The following is a 22414-nucleotide window of genomic DNA, read 5'->3' as shown; positions in this document are numbered from 1 at the left end:
AGGAGATGCTTCCATGGCGTCCCTATCGGTCTCCTGACCATCATTGAAGACTACCATTTGACCAACATCTACAATGTGGGTTAATTTACTGGCCCCTTTCAACTTATAAAGTTGGAGTGACTTGACGAGTGGCCCAAATTCCAGTTTGGCGCACACGAGCTTCCATACTCATCAGAATTCAGTGCTAACTGGCCCGGCAGTCCCTGTCTGACCGACCTAGATCCCCGATGTGAGAAACCCATTTGGCTGCAGCCATTTCACACTGGCCATGCAATGTCCACTTGCACCCTTTCAAGGGTTCCGGGGAAAACAAGTAAAAATAAAATAAATAAAAATATCTAGTACTTATTTACGAAAGGCAACAGGAAAAATACAGCTCCTGGTGACACAAGGAACGAAAAGAAAGAAAGGCAGCTTTGGAGCATGAACGCGATGATGCACGCTTGGCGGCCGAAGAAAGATTGTGAGGCACGAGGAGATTTACGCATGCAAGAATTGGGTCGACGGGTTCTCGCCTCGAAGTTCGAGCCAACCAAAGATGCTGGTAGTTCATCGAGTGGCGCAAGCCGAGATTCGGACTCCAACAACCCAGTCACAAACAAGTTGACTTTGAGTAAGTATGATGGTTAGATGGATGCTACTGTTATTCATTCTTGGTTGCATCAATTTAATGCTTATTTTGCGACAACTAAGAAGACACGCAATAGCAAGGTTTTGACGGCAGCCATGTACGTTGCCGGTGATGCCATTAATTGGTACCACACATGGCAAGAGGCACAGTTGGCCGCGCACCTAGAGGAAGCCGACGAAGACGCGCCCCTTTCCTTCAATTGGGCCGACTTCCAAGACAAGCTCACCGCGCGGTTTCTGCCACCCCGATACCTCACACGATTGAAGGACGATTGGCGTGCTATCGAGCAAATGGTATGTCAGTTATGTCTTTCTCTAATGTGTCTTGCAGCTCGGCACGCAATTACGCAAATCGGATGCGGAGCACAAAGACGCAGTCCTTTATGGATTGGACGAGTATATCAAATTTGATGTGGAGGTACTTGATCCAATCAATCTCAACAAGGCGGTAGCCATTGCTCTCGCACAGGAGATGAAGCACAATAAGGGAAAGCCTAAGGAGAAGAAGATTTCTCAAGGAACCTCTCAGACTTCTCAGAACCCGCAAAATGGTAAGAACGGTAAGAATGATAAGAATGGTAACTCTTCTTCCTCTAATTCTTCAGAAAAGAACTCTCAAAATGAATCTAAGGGTAAAGCTAAAGCACTTGCAAAACCTAAGCTCACCCCGGATGAGAAAGCTGCACAAGGAATTATAGAAGGATACATCACGGCTGAAGAACAAGTGATTTATGCTAAGGAAGGTAGATGTTATCAATGCCACGTCAAGGGTCACATTAAGAAGGCTTGTCCTAAGATAGCCCCACCTAAAGAAGGAAAGGCACCCACAGCAACCACAAGCACTTTAATGAACCAAGCTGAATCTTCTCGTGTCTATGAAACACACATTGATGAGTCTCTCATGAAGTGTTATGGTCATATAAAGGGTCAGTGTTTTATCATATTGTTTGATCCAGGCAATATGCATGATGTGATTAGTGTCTCTCTTGTTGAGAGAGCCCGCCTAGAGGTTAGTCAGAAATCTCCTCTCGAGGTCTCTGGCTTCGCTCCCAGTATGGACTCTCTCATCACGAAAGAGTGCTTTGATGTGTTGTTTACAGTTCAACAAGCTACTTTCCGTAGGAAATTTCTCGTGTCTCCTCTTTCAGGATGTGATATGCTTTTGGGCATTAGATGGTTTCGTGAGCATAACCCTCTCATTGATTGGGAGGGCAACACTCTCACATTAAATGCCAAGACTGACTCCCCCATCATCATTCGTGATGAGGAGGGTCTGCATTCTTTGCCTCTCATTCTCATGTGCAAGTAAAGCGGGAATTACGACGAGGAGCACAAGCGGCATTCATCTATGCTGCTCCAGTTTCCCAGAGCATTCAGGCTCCAGACAAGTATTCAGACTTGTTTACCAAGTTTAAGCATCTCTTTTTGCAGCATGATCTTCCACCCTGTCTCCCACCCGAGCAGCCGGAGGACCATCATATCGAGCTTATGGAGAGGGCACAGCCTGTCAGTAAGGCTCCCTACCGTTTAAACAAGACACAGGAGGAAGAGTTAGAGCAACGACTCACGGAGTTGGTGGCTAGAGGATTCATACCTCCTAGTGTAAGTCCTTTTGCTGCTCCTATTTTGTTTGTCCGCAAGAAGGATGGTTCGTCTTGTTTGTGTGTTGATTACAGGGCTTTGAACAAGATGACCGTCAAGAACAAATTTCTGATGCCGCGCATTGAGTATATCCTTGATAGGCTCAATCGGGCAAAGGTTTTCAGTAAGGTCGATCTCAAGAGTAGATACCATCAAGTACGGGTATTCAAAGGCGACATCTTCAAGACCGCTTTTCGCACACAGCGAGGGCAATGGGAGTATGTTGTTATGCCTTTTGGATTGACAGGTGCCGTGGATACCCCTTTGAGGTATGGACGGATGGGAGCAATGTCGCCATAGGCGCTGTGCTTCAGCAGCATGGTCGTCCAATAGCTTTCCTTAGTCGGCAGCTCAATTGTCACGTGACACATCCAACCCTATGTGTCCGTGGACAAGCTACACCACAGCAGGGTTCAGTCAGTCCAGCCAAGTCTAGATTAGAAGTGATCTGGCACTTTTGTGAGTCTATTCGTAGACCGTGCATGCCCAGACACTTAGTGTAGATGCATATCCTCTGGTTTCACACAACATGATCATCAGTATTCCCTTCAGAATCCATCAAATTCAGTCAAGGGAATTTTCCAATGCATTTAGCCTATTTTCCCTATTTTTGGTATTTTTACTTATTATTTTTAAGTGACTTTCTAACAAAAGTAGGTAGGGCAATTTTGCTAAGTTAATATATAAGCAAACCCAAGTTAGCACTTTCTGGCAGAAGAGGCAACAGGAGCTTCCCGCTCAACAGGCAACTTCTCAGCAGTACCCTCCCTCAGCACCCCTAGCGTTTTCTAGCACTAGGACAACCTCCCCTTCCTGGCGTTTTTTCCCCGTCTTGCATGATCGACAACATCATCGACAGCCATAGCCATTGCAGTTTTCCCCATCGCCAGAAGACCAAATGCTAGCGTTTTTCAACCTCAGCAGAGCAGAAGCGATTTCAGCCAAAAACGCCAGCAAACATCAGCCATCTCAGCGTTTTTTGGATCAGCCATCTCAGCGTTTTTGTATCAGCAATTCAGCAGTCAAAACCGCAGGTTTCAGCCTTTAGCAAGGTAGCAGATACATCCCAGATTGATTGCAGAAGTTCCCCCATCTTTAGCCCAAGAAAACGCAGCCAAAACAGTCATTTTCAGCCACCGAAACAGTCCCGAAATTCAGCGATTAGAAGATCTCAGATTTCAACCACCAAGTCGTCGTCGTCATCAGTCCATTGCATACGCATTGTACCACTTCGTGCAATCAAAAAGTAGACCACTCTCGCCGACGAGAGTGGGGCCTTCGGAGGAGGGTTTTTCAACCTCTCGGGTGTCATATCTCTTCTCTCTCCTTCTCTCAGTCTCATTCACTTGCATGCACAATATCCACTCACTTTGTTCGTGATCACAGCACTCTCCATAAAGACGGACAGCTCTCTCCTTCCCTAAGAACTAAAAGGAACCTTGAGCAAATATGGATCACTAATCTTGAGAAAATACAACATTCATTCCGCTCCACCTTACATTGGTATCAGAGCTTTGGAAGTGTTTTGTACTACTCAAGGGAAGAACCACAAGAACGACAAGAATTTTTTTTGCTTGTTGCGATCGCATGAACCCAAGTTCGCTTGGGCGTGTCCATTCCTAATCGTGTTTTGTTGAAGAGTGACAGGAATCCCAAGAAAGAAGGGCTTGTCCAGCCTCCCCTTGTGTCTCTTTTCACTCATTGAGAGCGGACCGTGCACTTAGCGGCCGGCCACTCAACGTGAGGTGGGAAAAAGCAACCTTGGTGTGAGCGCAAGGCCGCCAAGGGGTGCACCCGCAGAAAGGAGAAGAACTCGGGTGAAGAGAAGATCCTTCTCCAATGTGATTTGCAAGCGAAAGAAAACCTCAAGAACCCAAGACCCTCAAAGACTCAAGAACCTCAAGAACCCAAGACCCTCACGAATCAAGAACCTCAAGACCCTCAAGAACCCAAGTTCCTCGCGAACTTAAGAACCCAAGATGGTCGTCACCCAAAGCGGAATGGATACTTCGCATACAGGTGATGAGCATGAGAGAGACGACGAAGACTCTTCCCCACCCGGAGATGATTTCTTCAACCCTCCCCCTTCGCCATCTACGCCACCAAGTGCACCAAACCCTATGGAGGCAATGGTCAAGCAGATGATGGCCATGATGTATAGACAAGAAGCAAATCGCCTTGCTAAGAACCGCGAGCGCGACGAAAAAAACGCAAAACATGCCGCAAAACAAGAAGACAATCGACTTGCTTTAGAACGCGAGCGCAATGAACAAAAAGAACGGAAACAACTAAGAAAGGCGGAAGAGGCGGCAAGAAACACGGCCTTGGAGGCCTAGCGTACCGCTCTTAGATTGGCTTTGGAGTGTTGCTAATTGGACTATTTTCTTATTTTTAATGATTAATCTCTTTTTTAGGATATTTTATTGTGTGCACTAAGAACTGTTAAAAGATTGTAGCTACAGGAACTACCATCAAGAACGGACAACTCCGATGTGTCATTTGATGGGTGACGGTAAACATCGCGAAGGAGTTTCCGTAAGTTCGGTGGAAAGGGCCGGGTTACGAGTGCCCCTGATGCGTCACATGACGGGTGACGGGTGCATCAGTAAGGGGGCATCCCGTAGGCTAAGGAGGAAATCCGAACTGAGTAAGAAAAATACGCGTAAGAACGCAAGCACAAGAATAAAGATGGGTTCAATGAAGCTTTTTATGAAAAGCAGGAACAGTCGCGGGAGGGCAGATGTTTTCCTGCGAGGAGTCTGTGTCTGCATTGCATCTGTGTCGTGTCCTGCACCCAGGGACGCCTGGAATGTGTTCGTGTAGCATTGTTTTTACTAACTAAGTGAGTTTTTAAAGTTTGAACAGGTTCACACTTTATTTTATAAAGTGGCCAGTCACTTTTAAGTGACCAGCCCTTTATTAATAGAATAAAGCAAGTCCTTCTAAAAAGCCAGCGCTAATAGGCTACGCAGGCTGAAAATCAGCGATCTCTCTCTCCTCTCTCTAGAAAGCGCCAGAATCAGCGATTCTTCTCTCTCCTCTCTCTAGGAGCGCCAGGTTCTGCCTTTTCGGCCCCTATTCCCGCTGGGTGCAAGGGCCTATAAAAGGGTAGCCAGCGTTCCAGTTTTGACATGCCGGAAGCAGCAAAAAGTGCTAGCGCTGGGATTCTGGAGTAGAGGCTGACGACGGAAACGGCAAGTGTTCGTGTGACGACCGAGTACGGAGGCCGCTTTTCCGAGCAAGGAGCGACAGGTATAAGGTGTTGATACGCATTGAGCATTATTGCTTTGTGTGGTTTGTTTTGCAGGAACCTCCCGTCTTACGGGAAAGCCCTTCACGGGAAGTACGGCTTTACGCCTAAGTCCCTTACGGGAAAGTACGGCTTCGCGCCTAAGTCCCTTACGGGAAGGAACGGCCTTGTGCCCAAGCCCTTTACGGAAAAGCACGACCTTCGGGTCTAAGATTACAGAACGGAGGGGTTTTCTCGGGTTCTCGTGCTTGTATAAGAATTCTCCCTGAATAAAGAATACTCTTAACGAGGGGGGGACCAGCCCATCTTCTGGTCCCCAATACTGTGTCGATCTTCTCCCTTCTCTCCCTTTTGCAAAGTATTTTATTTTTCAGATTTCTAAGTGCTCGTATACGCTCCCGTTTTGTGACAGTGGTATCAGAGCTAGGACTCCTCTCTTTCTCTGCAAAGAAGGACGATTCCGGGAAGAACGGGAAGAACCATGTCGGGCCAAGGGAGAAGCGTTGAAGAGGAGCTTCAACAAGTGCAAGCTCAGCTTGCGGATTTGCAACAAATCTTACTGTTGCCAAACGTCCAAAAGCTCTTGGGCGGAATGAAGAAAACGAATGGAACTGATGCAGCCAAGCATCCAGACAACACTGTTGGCGTGAGACCACAGGAGGAAAGAGAAGAAGAACGTGCCGAGGTGCACAAAGGATCTTCGGATCGAAATGAACGGCCTACTCCAAGGAAAGGCCAGGAAAAAGCGCTCTCTTTGCTAGACGAGAGCAAGGACATCTCTATCTCATCTCCATCCTACTCTCTTGATTATACTTCTACTTCTCGATCATCTCGTCAGAAGAAGGAAGCCGCTACTGCTACTACCCTACATCAACCTAAAGATAAGCCTCGATTCAAGAAGCATGGTCGCAAGTCTCAACATCGCATGAGAGTCTTCAAATCGGGCGACAAGGACATCAAGTTCGAAACCTACAACGGACGGAGAGACATCTCCAAAGCACTGTCCTTCATCAGACAGTTTGAAGTCGCCTTTACCAATGGGCACTTCACAGAAAGATCCAAATTACGCCATGTGGGGATGCACCTCAAGGAAACGGCAAGTAATTGGTGGTTAGCCAAGATTCTGGAAGGTTCTCAGGCCAAAACTTGGGAGAGCTTCAAATCTGAATTTTATGAACAATTTCTTCCACCTGACTTCGAGCAGGACATACGAAAGGAATGGGACTGGCTTGCCCAGAAGGAACATAAAAGAGTAACGACTTATGTGGACAAGTATTGGTCGGTTCTTCTGAAGGTCACTCCCTTCATGAAGATTGCCGACAAGGAAAAGAAACGAAAATTCGAAGCGGGTCTCCAACCGCAGCTTCGAAAGAGTATGAAGGTATATCCGCATGATACTCTTCAGAGGATGATGGAGTCAGCAACCATTGCTGAGGATTTGCACTCAACTGGGACGCCCAGAAAAATGGAGCATAGCACTTACCGTGCAAGACAAAGAGGAGGTCTACGATGACCAAGGGAGCCAAGGAAGAAAACGTCCTCCATCTAGGGACGATGACCACTCTAAGAAGCCAAAGGGCAATGGCAAGCGAACTAAGTATCTTTCTCCTACTCAACTTCAAACTTTCAGAGAGGAAGGAAGATGCTTCTACTGTGGCGAGAAAGGACATATGAAACCGGATTGCCCGCTAAAGCAGCAACGTCAAGAACAAGCCTCTACGAGGCAAGAGAAAGCAAGGAAGGAACCCGCACCGCCAAGCTCGAACTCAATTCCAAATGTTCAAGGAAACACAAAACTGAAGAAAGGGAAGCGTCAACTTCTGAAGGGCTGGGGGTCTTTGAACAACCAGCCTTTACTGATTCTTTATGATCCAGGATCCACGGATAACTTCATCTCCCTGGATACTGCGGAACGTTTGTGCCTCACGCCGGCTCAGCTTGGCACACCGGTTACATCCGGATCGGCATTCGAGGGGTTGACAACCAATGCAACTCCCGTGCAAGGACAGCTCAATCTTCGGATTGGCGAGTACAAGGACCGCGAATCATTTTTGATGGCACCCATCGAGGGATGTGATATCATCTTGGGTATGCCATGGCACTTCCACATGACACCTATTCCCGATTATGTGGAAAAGACCCTCACTTTTGATCATGGGGGTAAGAAAATAAAGATTCATGATGATGCAGGAGATTGGCAGTTCCCAATTGTAAGCCATATCTCCATTAAGAAAGAAATGAAGAAGTGTGTTTCTGCTTACTTGATTTTTGCACGTGAGAAGGATAAAACTAGTAGGGACTCTCTCTCTAGTCTGGAAATTAAGCGTCTTCAATTTATTGAAAAGTACAAAGATTGTTTCACGGGAACACTTTCTGATGAACTCCCTCCGGTACGCCCGGAAGATCACCGCATAGATCTCATACCGGGTAGCTCGCCTCCCAATCAACCCCCTTATCGGGTAAGTCTTGCTCACCAAGAGAAAATTTTGAAGCAAGTCAACGAGCTTCTAGAGAAAGGGTTAGTACGGCCAAGTGCTTCACCCTACTGCTCTCCAGTTCTACTGGTGCAGAAGAAAGATGGCACGTTTCGAATGTGCATAGACTATAGGTCTTTAAACAAGATCACAATCAAGAATCGCTTTCCGATCCCTCGGATTGATGATATACTTGATAAGTTGCAGGGTGCAAGTGTCTTTAGTCACATAGACTTAAAGAGTGGGTATCATCAGATCCGGATCGCCCCTGAGGATGTCCATAAGACTGCTTTCCGCACAACTTTTGGACTATATGAATTCTTGGTAATGCCTTTCGGCTTGACCAATGCTCCTGCGACGTTCAATCGCATGATGGACCGCATTTTCAGCCCGTATCGAGCTTTTACGGGAGTGTTCTTTGACGACATACTCATCTTCTCTAAGTCAGAAGAGGAACATCGGAAGCACTTGGACTTAGTGTTTCAAGAATTGCGAAAGCATGAGTTGCATGTGAATGCAAAGAAGAGCGAGTTCTTTCTCTCAAAGATACACTATCTCGGCCATATAGTCTCTCACAATCAAGTGAGTATGGATCCTGCCAAGATCCGAGTGTTAGAAGACTGGCCTATTCCCACTACGGTACATGATGTACGTAGCTTCTTGGGATTATGTTCGTATTATTGAAGGTTTGTCCGAGGATTTGCTCATGTAGCAGGACCCCTTCATGATTTGACAAAGAAGAAGATACCTTTCAAATGGGGATCGAGACAACAAGGAGCTTTTGATCGGCTCAAGTACTTGCTAAGCCATGGACCTATTTTGATAGTGCCTGACTTAAGGAAACCATTTGAGGTTCACTGCGATGCTTCAGGCGATTGCATCGGAGCAGTGTTAAACCAAGAAGGCCATGCAGTGGCCTACCAAAGCAGACGGCTTAAGGATGCAGAGTTGCATGCATCAATCTACGAAAAGGAACTCACGGCTGTGATTCACGCCTTATCCAACTGGAAGCACTATCTTCTAGGAGTGGATTTTGTGATCAAGACTGATCACCAGAGTTTGCGGTATTTTCTTACGCAAAGGAAACTATCTGAGAAGCAGATGAGATGGGCCAACTTTTTGTCTATGTTTCACTTTCAGATCCTTTATACGGCTGGGAGTAAGAATGTGGTCGCAGACGCATTGTCTAGACGGCCAAGGGTGAACGCTATCACTTCGGTGTATCACCAAGAATTAGAAGCACTACCGGATTTGTATCCGAATGACCCAGACTTCTCCACCATTTGGGGAAAGCTACATTGTGGAGAGAATGAGTTTCCCTATTCCATCCGGGACGGTTATCTCTACCACCATCAGGCCATATGTGTGGCGGAACCATTAAGAAAGAAGATCATGGATGAAGCACACGCTTCACCTTACGCGGGTCATCGGGGTATTCTCCCTACGACCTTAGCAATGGAAAGATATTTCTTTTGGCCTAGCCTTAAAGCAGACATTGATAAGTATGTCAGGGAATGCTTGGTTTGCCAAAAAGTGAAGTATGATCAGCATAAGACGCCTGGGTTGCTACAACCATTGCCTGTGCCTAATGAACCTTGGGAAAGTATTGCCATGGACTTTATCATGGACCTTCCTAGAACTCAGACTAGAAATGACGCGATCTGGACCATTGTGGACAGGTTTAGCAAGCAAGCACACTTTATACCAGTCAAGAAAACGATCAAAGCAGATCATATGGCTAGGGTCTTTCTGGCACAGATCTTTAAGCATCATGGAATGCCTAAGTCTATTGTGAGTGATCGAGATCCTCGCATGAAAGGAAATTTTTGGCGTGCCTTGATGGATAATCTTGGTACGAAGCTAAATTTCTCATCTGCCTACCATCCTCAAACGGACGGGCAAAGTGAGATAGCCAATTCCACAGTATTGGATATTTTAAAAGCTTATGTGTCAAACCGGCAATCTGACTGGGAGAAATATTTGCCTCTTGTCGAATATGCGTATAACAATACCATACACTCATCGATGGGGAAAGCACCTTTTGACATTCTCTATGGTAAGCCTTTGCTTCCACCGATCCTTTTAAATAAGGATAAGATCTTTGCAGCAGATGAATTTGTCTGGGATTTGGACACAGCCTACGGGCAAGTTAGGAGAGCTATTCTACGCTCTCAGGAAAAGCATAAGAAAGCTGCAGACAAGCACGGAAGGAATCTAGACTTAACAGTCGGACAGTTAGTCTTACTCAAGTTTGAGAAGGCAAGACTTAAAAAACAAGCGTCTCATAAGGGGAAAGTGGTAAAACTTTCTACCCGTTATTATGGGCCGTTTAAGATCACTGAGCGAGTGAATGATGTCACTTTCCGATTAGAGCTACCGCCTAATTGGAAGATCCATAATGCTTTCCATGTCAGTTTACTCCGGCCGTATGTGGGACCGCCTCCGAGCCAGCCTAGTGCTAAGGAACCTCTTGAGGTTGAGGAACCAGAAGAAATACTCCAACCGGAGCACATAGTAAGTCATCAGGAGCGGCCTCTCCAATCCGGAAAGATAACACGGAAGTATTTGGTTAAGTTTAAGAACTATTCGAATCTAGATGCTCAGTGGATGACACCGGAGGAATTAGCAGCTTATCCCGAGATACTGGAGGTATATGTCCAAGCACTACAGTTGAGGTCAACAGTTTAGAAGCCAGAGGGATGTTGCTAATTGGACTATTTTTTAATGATTAATCTCTTTTTTAGGATATTTTATTGTGTGCACTAAGAACTGTTAAAAGATTGTAGCTACAGGAACTACCATCAAGAACGGACAACTCCGATGTGTCATTTGATGGGTGATGGTAAACATCGCGAAGGAGTTTCCGTAAGTTCGGTGGAAAGGGCCGGGTTACGAGTGCCCCTGATGCGTCACATGACGGGTGACGGGTGCATCAGTAAGGGGACATCCCGTAGGCTAAGGAGGAAATCCGAACTGAGTAAGAAAAATACGCGTAAGAACGCAAGCACAAGAATAAAGATGGGTTCAATGAAGCTTTTTATGAAAAGCAGGAACAGTCGCGGGAGGGCATATGTTTTCCCGCGAGGAGTCTGTGTCTGCATTGCATCTGTCGTGTCCTGCACCCAGGGACGCCTGGAATGTGTTCGTGTAGCATTGTTTTTACTAACTGAGTGAGTTTTTAAAGTTTGAACAGGTTCACACTTTATTTTATAAAGTGGCCAGTCACTTTTAAGTGACCAACCCTTTATTAATAGAATAAAGCAAGTCCTTCTAAAAAGCCAGCGCTAATAGGCTACGCAGGCTGAAAATCAGCGATCTCTCTCTCCTCTCTCTAGAAAGCGCCAGAATCAACGATTCTTCTCTCTCCTCTCTCTAGGAGCGCCAGGTTCTGCCTTTTCGGCCCCTATTCCCGCCGGGTGCAAGGGCCTATAAAAGGGTAGCCAGCGTTCCAGTTTTGACATGCCGGAAGCAGCAAAAAGTGCTAGCGCTGGGATTCTGGAGTAGAGGCTGACGACGGAAACGGCAAGTGTTCGTGTGACGACCGAGTACGGAGGCCGCTTTTCCGAGCAAGGAGCGACAAGTATAAGGTGTTGATACGCATTGAGCATTATTGCTTTGTGTGGTTTGTTTTGCAGGAACCTCCCGTCTTACGGGAAAGCCCTTCACGGGAAGTACGGCTTTACGCCTAAGTCCCTTACGGGAAAGTACGGCTTCGCGCCTAAGTCCCTTACGGGAAGGAACGGCCTTGTGCCCAAGCCCTTTACGGAAAAGCACGACCTTCGGGTCTAAGATTACAGAACGGAGGGGTTTTCTCGGGTTCTCGTGCTTGTATAAGAATTCTCCCTGAATAAAGAATACTCTTAACGAGGGGGGGACCAGCCCATCTTCTGGTCCCCAATACTGTGTCGATCTTCTCCCTTCTCTCCCTTTTGCAAAGTATTTTATTTTTCAGATTTCTAAGTGCTCGTATACGCTCCCGTTTTGTGACATGGAGACCGAGCGTGAAGCTCAACGAGAGCTACGCACTCAAGAATTGCTTTGACAAGCACTAGCCTCAAAGACCGAACCACCCAAACATCGTGGAAGTTCGTCAAGTGGCGCAAGCCACGATGCGGATTCCAACCATCCAGTCACAGAAAAGTTGACTTTCAGTAAGTATGACGATAAGATGGATACGGTTATTCATTCTTGGTTGCATCAATTTAATGCTTATTTTGCGACAACTAAGAAAACAGGAAATAGCAAAGTTTTGACGGCAGCTATGTACCTTGCCAGTGATGCCATTAATCGGTACCACGCATAGCAAGAGGCACAACTAGCCGCGCACCTAGAGGCAGCCGACAATTTCACGCCTCTCTTTTAGTTGGGCTGATTTCCAAGACAAGCTCAAGGCGCGGTTTATGCCACCTCAGTACCTCGCACGATTGAAGGACGATTGGCGCTCTCTCAAGTAAAATGGTATGCCGATTATGTCTTTTTCTAATCGTGTTTGGCAGCTAGGCACTCAATTACAAAAATCGGATGATCAACGCAAAGAGGCTTTTCTCTTTGGAGTGGACGAGTATATCAAGTACGATGTGGAGGTACTCGATCCAATCGATCTCAACAAGGCGGTAGCGATTGCTCTCGCCCAAGAGATGAAGCACAACAAGGGAAAGCGTAAGGAGAACAAGACTTCCACAAGTACCTCACAGACTTCTCAGAACCCTCAGAACGGTAAGAACGGTAAGAATGGTAAGAATGATAACTCTTTAACCAATCTTCCAACAGTCTCTCATCAAAGAATTCTTCCAATGAATCTAAGGGTAAGGCTAACACAATTGCTAAACCTAAGCTTACTCCAGATGAAAAGGTAGCACAAGGAATTGTAGGAGGATACATCACGTCGGAAGAACAAAGCACTTATTCTAAGGAAGGTCGTTGTTTTCATTGTCGCATTAAGGGTCACATAAAACGAACATGTCCTAAGCTTAAATCGAATGAATCACTACATCTGTCAATACAATGAATGATAACACGATTGTGCCCACAGTTTCTCAGGACCCTCCCATTGATGATTCTCTCATTAAATGTTATGGTCGTACGTCGGGGCACCATTTTGTCATATTGTTTGACCCAGGTAGTATACATGATGTGATCAGTTCCTCTCTTGTTGAGAGAGCCCATCTCGAAGTTAGTCAGAGATCTCCTATCGAGGTCTCTGGCTTTCGTCCCGGTATGGACGCTCTCATCACAGAGGAAGGCCTTGATGTGTTGTTTGCAATTCAACAGACTGCCTTCACTAGAAGATTTGTTGTTTCTCCTCTCTCAGGATGTGATATGATTTTGGGCATTCGATGGTTTCATGATAATGACACTCTCATGAAATTTGCGATTAACACTATAACTCTCAATGCCGACAGTGATTCTCCTATTGTCTTTCATGGAGAAGACATTGCTCGTTCTCCATCTCTCATTGCTAATCTGCAAGACAAGATTGAAAGGATTCAGGAGGAGAAGACTCTCTCAGTCTCTTTTTCTCCACAGCATGACACACAAAACTTGCATGATTATGAGAAGCATGATGACTTGAAGCATAATGATTTGCATGATGATTTGGATGATAAAGACAAACATGATGATTTGCATGATCAAGATGTGATTTCTCACAAGCATGATGATTTGCATGAAGATGATGTGATTGTTCCTTGTGATTGTTCACAAGGATGATGTGTTAGTGGATGCTTTTTCTAGCGAAGCTAACCTCGTTGTAGATTCGATCAATCACGAAGAACCGATCTTGGCTTTCGAGTCGAGGTCCAAAGAACCCCCACAGGATGAATCGATCATTCAAGAAGAACCGATCTTAGCTCTCGAGCCTTGGTCCACAGAACCCTCACACGAAGTATTATGTGTTCGCATGATTGATACGCACGCATTGTTCGAGTGTTTCATTCATGAAGATTTCCTGTATTTTAGTCAACATCGTTATGTGATCCCTTTTCATAGGCATCACATCTTGTACGTTGAACACGTTTCTCTCATGGATGAGCACGAATATATGTGGATTTTTCGTGAAAAGCTGAAAAGTTTGTATGCAAGGAAGTTACATTCCATGTCTCTTCCTTGGCATGACACAGTTCCCGAACGAGCACATGATAGTATGAGCACCAAGCATGGGCATTTCCATTGTGATTTGCCACAGTTGATTGATTTCGATCAAACAGAAAAGATTCGATCTCATTGTTTGCATGTGTTTGATGAACGGGTTGTCACTCCGTCTCTATGTTCATCTACATTGCATACACAATCTTTAGAGAAGACAAGATTTTTTTCCTTCACTTTACATGGAATGAGTATGTTCATGGTTTTGTGTTGGAAATGGTTTCAGGAATTTTCAGCCATGGAGATTCTTGAAGATGAAAGAAGCACGACTCTATACGAAGTTGAAGCATCGAAGGATCCACAGAAGACTTTGTGTCGCTTTCGGCACGGCCCAAAGAAGCAAGCGTTGCAGACCTTTATGAAGTTCAAGTATCGCACGACCCACACATCAGAGTGGGCCAGCGAAGAGTCCCTTCCAGAATTCCGGATGCTGTTGGCGATCTCCATCAATGCCATACAGTTCGGTACCAGTACCTCACTTTGAAAAGGAGGGGATGTCACGTGACACATCCAACCCTATTTGTCCGTGGACAAGCTACACCACAGCAGGGTTCAGTCAATCCAGTCAAGTCTAGATTAGAAGTGATCGGGCACTTTTGTGAGTCTATTCGTAGACCGTGCATGCCCAGACACTTAGTGTAGATGCATATCCTCCGATTGCACACAGCATGTTCATCAGTATTCCCTTCAGAATCCATCAGATTGAGTCAGGGGAATTTTCCAGTGCATTTAGCCTATTTTCCCTATTTTTGGTATTTTCACTTATTATTTTTAAGTGACTTTCCAACAAAAGTAGGTAGGGCAATTTTGCTAAGTTAATATATAAGCAAACCCAAGTAAGCACTTTCTGGCAGAAGAGGCAGCAGAAGCTTCGCGCTCAACAAGCAACTTCTCAGTAGTACCCCCCCTCAGCACCCCTAGCGTTTTCTAGCGCTAGGCCAATCTCCCCTTCCTGGCGTTTTTCCCCGTCTTGCATGATCGACAACATCATCGACAGCCATAGCCATTGCAGTTTTCCCCATCGCCAGAAGACCAGATGCTAGCGTTTTTCAACCTCAGCAGAGCAGAAGCGATTTCAACCAAAAACGCAAGCAAACATCAGCCATCTCAACGTTTTTGGATCAGCAATTCAACAGTCAAAAACGTAGGTTTCAACCTTTAGCAAGGTAGCAGATACATCCCAGATTGGTTGCAGAAGTTCCCCCATCTTTAGCCCAAGAAAACGCAGCCAAAACAATCATTTTCAGCCACCGAAACAGTCCCGAAATTCAACGATTAGAAGATCTCAGATTTCAGCCACCAAGTCGTCGTCGGCATAGTCCAAGTTGCATCAGTCCATTGCATACGCATTGTACCACTTCGTGCAATCAAAAAGTAGACCACTCTCGCCGACGAGAGTGGGGCCTTCGGAGGAGGGTTTTTCAACCTCTCGGGTGTCGTATCTCTTCTCTCTCCTTCTCTCAGTCTCATTCACTTGCACGCACAATATCCACTCACTTTGTTCGTAATCATAGCACTCTCCATAAAGACGGAACGCTCTCTCCTTCCCTAAGAACTAAAAGGAACCTTGAGCAAATATAGATTACAAATCTTGAGAAAATACAACATTCATTCCGCTGCACCTTACATCAATAGTGCAAAAAAGAACTATTCAGTTTATGATAAAGAACTTTTGTCTGCCGTTCACTCTCTTAAGCATTGAAAGCATTTTCTTTATGGTAGAGAGTTTACAGTTCGCACAGATCACCAAGCCCTCAAGTGGCTCCAGTCTATGCCTAGTGCACATTGGAGTGATCGCCAAGCACGGTGGTCACAATTTTTTGAGCAATTTGGAGGTTTGATTGATTATGTGCCTGGAAAAGCTAACCCTGTTGCAGATGCGTTGAGTTGCAAAGGACAGATTTTGGCTCGAGTCAAGATCCACAGTTTCTATACAAGGGGTGTCTTTCGACAGCATGAAGAACCAGTATGCGGATTCCGAGTTTGGTAAGCAGTGGTTGCAGGCTCTTGCTTCCCAAGGGCCAAGCAACTATCTCATTCGTGATGGTTTGTTGTATTTGTGTGTTGCCCTCTCTCAAGCCGACCATATTGCATGATGCACATGATTCTCTCACGAGTGGGGACAAGGAAAGAACACCACTTTGGAAAAAATAGAAAGATTCTTTTACTGGCCTAAAATGCGAAAAGATGTGTTTCGTTATGTCACACAGTGCACTATATGTCAAAAGGTAAAAGCTCCTCGAGGTAAGCAGCACGGCCTCTTGCTTCCGCTGCCTATTCCTGGTGTGCCTTTTCAAGATATTTCCATGGATTTTGGGACTAACCTTCCACATGGTTTGCATTCAAGGAACACTCAATGTTTGACAATTGTGGATCGTTTCAGCAAGTTTTGCATGTTGATTCCTTGTAAGGCCACAGTCGCTGCACAAGATGAGGTACGGTTGTTCATAAAGCATTGGTAATCCCTCTGTGATTTGCCAAAATCGATTGTTTCAGATAAGGATGTTAAGTTCACGTCCAATTTTTGGCGCGCACTCTTTGAAAATTTTGGCACTAAGTTGAATTTTTCATCGGCTTTTCATCCACAGTTAGATGGTCAGACAGAGGTTTACAATCAGTTGGCTTTTTATGTTTCGAAGTCATATGAGCATGATCAGCAGTCTCATTGGGAGCTCTATCTCCCATTGGTTCAGACTATTTTGAATGACTCTTTTTCCTATGCCATTGGTCGAACTCCGTATGAGGCAGCTTTTGGCCGTCCGTTCCAGTCACTTTTGACTCGCTTGGTCAGTCAAATGTTTGATGCCAATGCTGAAAGTCAATCATTGGATTAGATTTCTGAGAGTGTGAAGCTTCGGCTAAGCAAGGCTCATGAATCTTATTCACGACAGGCTAATAAGCATCCTCGGGATGTTTCGATCGTGTATTTAAGAATCATGAAGCAACGTCTTAAGCAAGTGGGAAAGAAGTGTCCAAAGTTGTCTTTTCGAATGTATGGTCCATTTCCTGTCATTAAGAAGATAAATAAGGTTTCAATGAAATTACAATTGCCTAACTCATGGTCAATGCACAACATTTTCCATGTTTCTTGGTTGAAAGTGTTTCAGTGAACATCTTCAAAGGACATTTCGGAAGAATAAGAACCGGAGATCATCGATGAAGCTGAAGACATGGAGCCGGAGCAAGTGTTGTTGCATCGGTTTCGACATGGTTCGAAGAAGCAAATGAGACAATACTTTTTGAAGTTCAAAGATCGCGGAACCCACGGAGCCGTGTGGGTAGATGAAGAGTTTTTCAAAGTTTACCAGAGTTGTTGGCAGACTACAAGGAAGCCATGCAGCTCGGTACCAGTACCTCACTTTGAAAAGGAGGGGATGTCACGTGACAGATCTAACCCTATGTATACGTGTACAAGCTACTTCATGACAAGGGTTCAATCAGTCCAGTCAGTCTAGCTTAGGAAGTGTTCAGGCACTTTTGTGAGTGTTCGCAGACCGTGCATGCCCAGGAACTTAGAGTAGATGCATATCCTCTGGTTGCACACAGCATGATCATCAGCATTACCATCAAAATCCATCAGGAGCATTTTCCAGAGCATAAGACCTATTTTCCCTATTTTTGACATTTTTCACTTATTATTTTTAAGTGACTTTTGTTGGGAACTGGGTACGGCAATTTTGCTAAGGTAATATATAAGCAAACCTAGCGCTAGGCTTATCTCGCAGAAGAGCAGGAAAGTGCACAGGCAATCGAATCGCAGCAGGCGTCTCCCTCTCTCTCTCAAGCAAGGACTCCCTATACCCTCGCGTTTTCAGCTTTGATGGCCTGGCGTTTTCAACACTAAGCATCAGCGATTACAGCCCCTGCAGAACAGCGTTTTTAGCCCCTACATATCAGCGTTTACAGCCCTTGCAGATCAGCGTTTTCAGCCTTCCAAAGCAGCGTTTCCTTCAGCAACAAAACAGCAGCAAACCAGCAATTAAAAGGGCAGCAGATCCAGCGTTTTTAAGACAGCAAATTCAGCGTTTTATTAGCAGCATACCCGCAGCAGACAGCAAATTCCGCAGTCGTCATCGTCACAGTCGTCCCCGCATTTTGCATCATAGCTTCATGAGTTTGCATCAGCATCTTGTACCAGATTGTGCAATCAATATCATAGACTTCTCTCGCCATCAAGAGAAGGGCCTTCGGAGGAGGGTTTGACAACTTGTATAGTTTATCTCTCAGTCTCAGCACCTTCATTCACAGTGTTTATCCACTTTGTTTGTGATCACTTGCACTCTCTCATTAAAGGCACGGAAGGCTCTCCCTTCCGTAAGTAAAAGGAACCTTGAGCACAGTTCGGAGCACTCATCTTGAGCAAAGTTCAACACTCTCTTCCACGGCACCTTACATGTGGCATCCCCCCCTGTTAAAGGTGAACCGCATTTGCCAAACTTCTTCCTGTGGATGCTTTCTATACTTTTGATATTGAATGCTTTTGATGCTTGTGGATGCAAACCGATGAAAACTTCTCCATAATTACAAATATTGCGGATGTAGGTACTACAGTGAGTTACTTGGTAGCCTTACTACTCTCGCACGTCCTTCTAGAGCTTCACAAAGTGTTGGTTTTGATATCTTAAAAATAACTATATTAGTTCGAAATTTGAAAAGCATTGATTACAAGCACTACATACACAAGGTTTGTGAAATTATTTTCTTCGGAACGGTTGACTTTTTTTTTAGAAACTGATTACGTGTCTTACCTTCTCACATAGCACAAATTCTGCATGATGCACGTGATGCATTAACAGGTAGTCAAACGGGTATAAATGCCACATTGTAAAAGATTGAACAATTCTTTTATTGGCAAAAGATGCGTAAGGATGTATATAGATATGTGATGAAATGTATTGTATGTCAAAATGTTAAAGTCCCACATGGTAAGCAACAAGGTCTGCTTATGCTTTTGTTTATCCCTAAGGGGTCGTTTTAAGGACATACTATGGATTTTGTAAATAAATTATAATTTACCACCTTCTTCTCCGCAGAACACGCACTCTTTGACAATAGTCGATCGCTTAAGTATAGTTTTCATATTGATCCCTTGCAAGGCTAATATGTGATTGCACGAGATGTTGCACAGTTGTTCATAAAGCATTTGTATTTGCTATATGATCTACCCAAGTCGATAGTGCTTGATCGCGATACTTAGTTCACATCACTTTTACGCATACACTTTCAAAAAATTTAGCACATAGTTAAACTTCTCATCGGTATTTCATCTATAATTTGACAAAAACTCAAATTTACAATCAATTGACATGCGATATTCTAAAGCTTATGCTCATTTTCAACAATCTTAAGTGGAAACAATATTTGCCATTAGTCTAGGTTGTTTAGAATGATGCATACTCTAGTGCAATTGGTCGTACCCCCTTCGAGGCAGCTTTTCAATCTCTCTTGACTAAGTCGATATCAAAATTGCCTGATGCTAATCTCGTTAGTCAAACCTATCAACAGGTCCTTGAGAGTGTTAAGCTTCAGCTTAGCAAGGCTTAAAAGTCATACTCTAGGCATGCTAACAAGCATCGTCAAGATGTCTCTTTCAAAGAGGGTAATTGGGCGTATTTGAGGATAATGAAGCAAAATGTCTCGAGCAATTCGGTAAGAAATGTCATAAACTCTCTTTTTATACATATAATCTAGTTTTGATCATCAAGAAGGCAACTCGTGTGTCTATGCCATTATGTTTTCCATCTCCGTGGACAATTCATAATGCTTTTCATGTCTCTTGGCTTCTATTGTTTAGGGTGAACCTCCTTGGAGCATTTCCAACGAGGAGCAACCAGAGATAGTTGAAGAAGCTGAAGTTATGGAGCCCGAACAAATTCTCTTGCATCAATTTGAGCACGGTACGAAGAAGCAAGCAAAATACTTCTTGATGTTCAAGGATCCAAGGACCACAGGATGCTGCTTGGGTGGACAAGGAATTTTTCATCAACTATTCAGATTTGCTAGCCTCATACAACAAGGAGGCCATGCAGACCGGCCCCTGTACCTCACCTTAGCAAGTGAGATGTCATGTGCACATGGCTCTGTGTCCCACATAGACATGCTACATTTAATCCTAGAGCCAATCGTGTACACAACAGGTCTTAGAGCCCAGGGGATTTAGCACCGGCAATGTGGTGAGCAATGTCTTAGAGCCTAGGGGATTTAGCATCGGTCGCAAAACCTGGATGCCCAAAAAGCTCATTGGATTAAGTTTTCAATTTTAGAACACTCTTGCATAAATGGTTTGAACACACATTTTAGCAGATTTTATTACACTTTAGTGGCAATCTGGCAAGACGGACGTGTAGATCAGGTCTAGGGGAACGTTTCGGTTCAAGTCTAAGCTCAAATGCACCACCAATTTGTGAGATACGCCAAGAACAATGCCAGAAACCCTATGTGTGCACATTGCACTTACTAGATAGAACTTCATTTACTGGATGGGAGATGATCACCTGAGCTCGTAGTGACTTACCCCTATAAAAAGACCCTTTTCCCTCCCACTCTCACACATTGTCTCGGTGCCATCAGCAAGGAGCCAAACCTGGCAAATTTTGCCGAGTTGTCGCCCTCCACTTCTCTGCCTTTTTTGAAAAAAATCACAACCACAACTTGGTATGAAAGGAGACAGTACAAAGAGGAGGCTGGGTTCACATTCTAGCCTGTGATGGCCTTGTCAGGTCTGAGGTTCAAAAACGAGTAGTTGGACCACCATCATAAAACCCAAACTGCAAGGGACAACTCAAGCATAGTACTACACTTCTTATGAGGTGCTTGTAAGTGTCACATTTGCAATATGCATAAATTCATGTGTACATAGAAGATTTCCACATTTTCCACTCACAAGCTCCATTTGTCACAAAAATAAGTCACTCTCAACGTCTTAAAAAGGTGGCACGCTGATAAGAATTGTACACGGCACACATGGCAACAGTGAACTGCACTGGCAGGTTGGGGTTGGGGAGGAATTGCCGATGGTTCACACGCAGGACATTTCTTGGTTTTCAGCTGGACTCAGCTCGAACAAAAATTAGGTTTAGATGACATTAAGGTTACCACTTTGCAAAACATGCTCTCTCATCACCAACATGCAAAATATGAAAGCCAAAAGATGTCTGCTAAAGACAACCCCAAGGTCTTCTCCACATTCCTTAAAACTCCAAAGGTGAAACAGATAAGTGTAAGCCAGTCATCAAAAATTCCAGGGCTTTCAGAAAATAGCTCAAGATTAAGTCTTCGTGCAATGCAAAAACACAAAAGTCTGAAATTTGTGAAAACAGATGGCCGACTCGTCTAACAGGTGTTCAAATGAGCTCCTCCCAGGGTCATTAACGGTTGGCCACAATACAGGAAAATGACTCTCTCTCTCTCTCTCTCTCTCTCTCTCTCTCTCTCAAAAATGCATGTGCAACAGTGAAAATGGGGGAGAGCACATACGGTACGCCTCCGGAATTGCGACCGCTGTGTCTGAATATTGGAGTATGACGCCATGGAAGTGAAGCCAAGAGCCGCACCAAGGAGAGCTTGAGCGAGAGGAGGGAGGGCCAAAATCCAAGAGAAGGCCAAGTAGAATGACCACATCAGGAGGCCCAACACAATGAAGGCCGCCTGCCAAAGAGGCCGCCTCATCCAATACAGCATCTCCGCCATATCTCTCTCTCTCTCTCTCTCTCTCACTCGCTCTCGCTCCCCGCCTCCTCCCTGCCTCCCCCCCTCTCTCTCTCTCTCTCTCTCTCTCTCTCACGGCCCCCCTGGATCCTGATTCCTCAGGACTACATGACGCGGATAGTCTCGGGCCATTTTAAGTCAACCGAAGAGATAGTTGTCACGGTGCTCAAAATTTCGTGCGACTTTATCTCATCACATCACAAATAATAATGACACATACCCGGCAACCCTTGTGATTAAATGGCACGAGGTCTTGAATGAAGACCCCGTCATAAGGTTAACGACAAACGTGGAAATCTCGACGGCAAAAAAAACAACGGCATGTCACCTCCACAAATTCAAACTAAGACGGGCATTATGGTAGTTCAATGAGCTAATCATGCGTGTTGTTCATTTTGTTGAAGTGGATGCCACACACCTCAAAAGATCTCACCAAAGAGTGCTCTCAACAAATGAGCTTGAGAACCCTAATTTTTTTTACACGCTGCATTATATACCTAGAATATGTAATCTCCGGGCGTCCAAGGCCTTTAAGGCTCCACCACTTACTAAATCTGCTACCTAGGCA

At 44.9% G+C, this 22414-nt stretch overlaps 1 protein-coding gene across 1 annotated transcript in view; it reads right to left on the bottom strand.

The window, feature by feature from the left end:
- LOC147433698 (synaptotagmin-5-like) overlaps positions 1 to 21965 on the bottom strand; it is a 60234-nt gene extending 38269 nt beyond the window's left edge. Inside the window, exon 1 of the mRNA XM_086490331.1 lies at positions 21616 to 21965. Coding sequence (XP_086346457.1) covers positions 21616 to 21828 — 213 coding nt within the window. The 5' untranslated portion in view covers positions 21829 to 21965. The remainder of the gene's footprint in view (positions 1 to 21615) is intronic.
- Positions 21966 to 22414: the final 449 nt, after the last annotated feature.

The sequence above is a fragment of the Adiantum capillus-veneris genome, chromosome 19 (assembly GCF_014529385.1).
Source record: "Adiantum capillus-veneris isolate H3 chromosome 19, ASM1452938v2, whole genome shotgun sequence".
Classification (NCBI taxonomy): domain Eukaryota; kingdom Viridiplantae; phylum Streptophyta; class Polypodiopsida; order Polypodiales; family Pteridaceae; genus Adiantum; species Adiantum capillus-veneris.
Note: the sequence above shows the minus strand (reverse complement) of the source record. Positions and strands in the feature narration are given on the sequence as shown.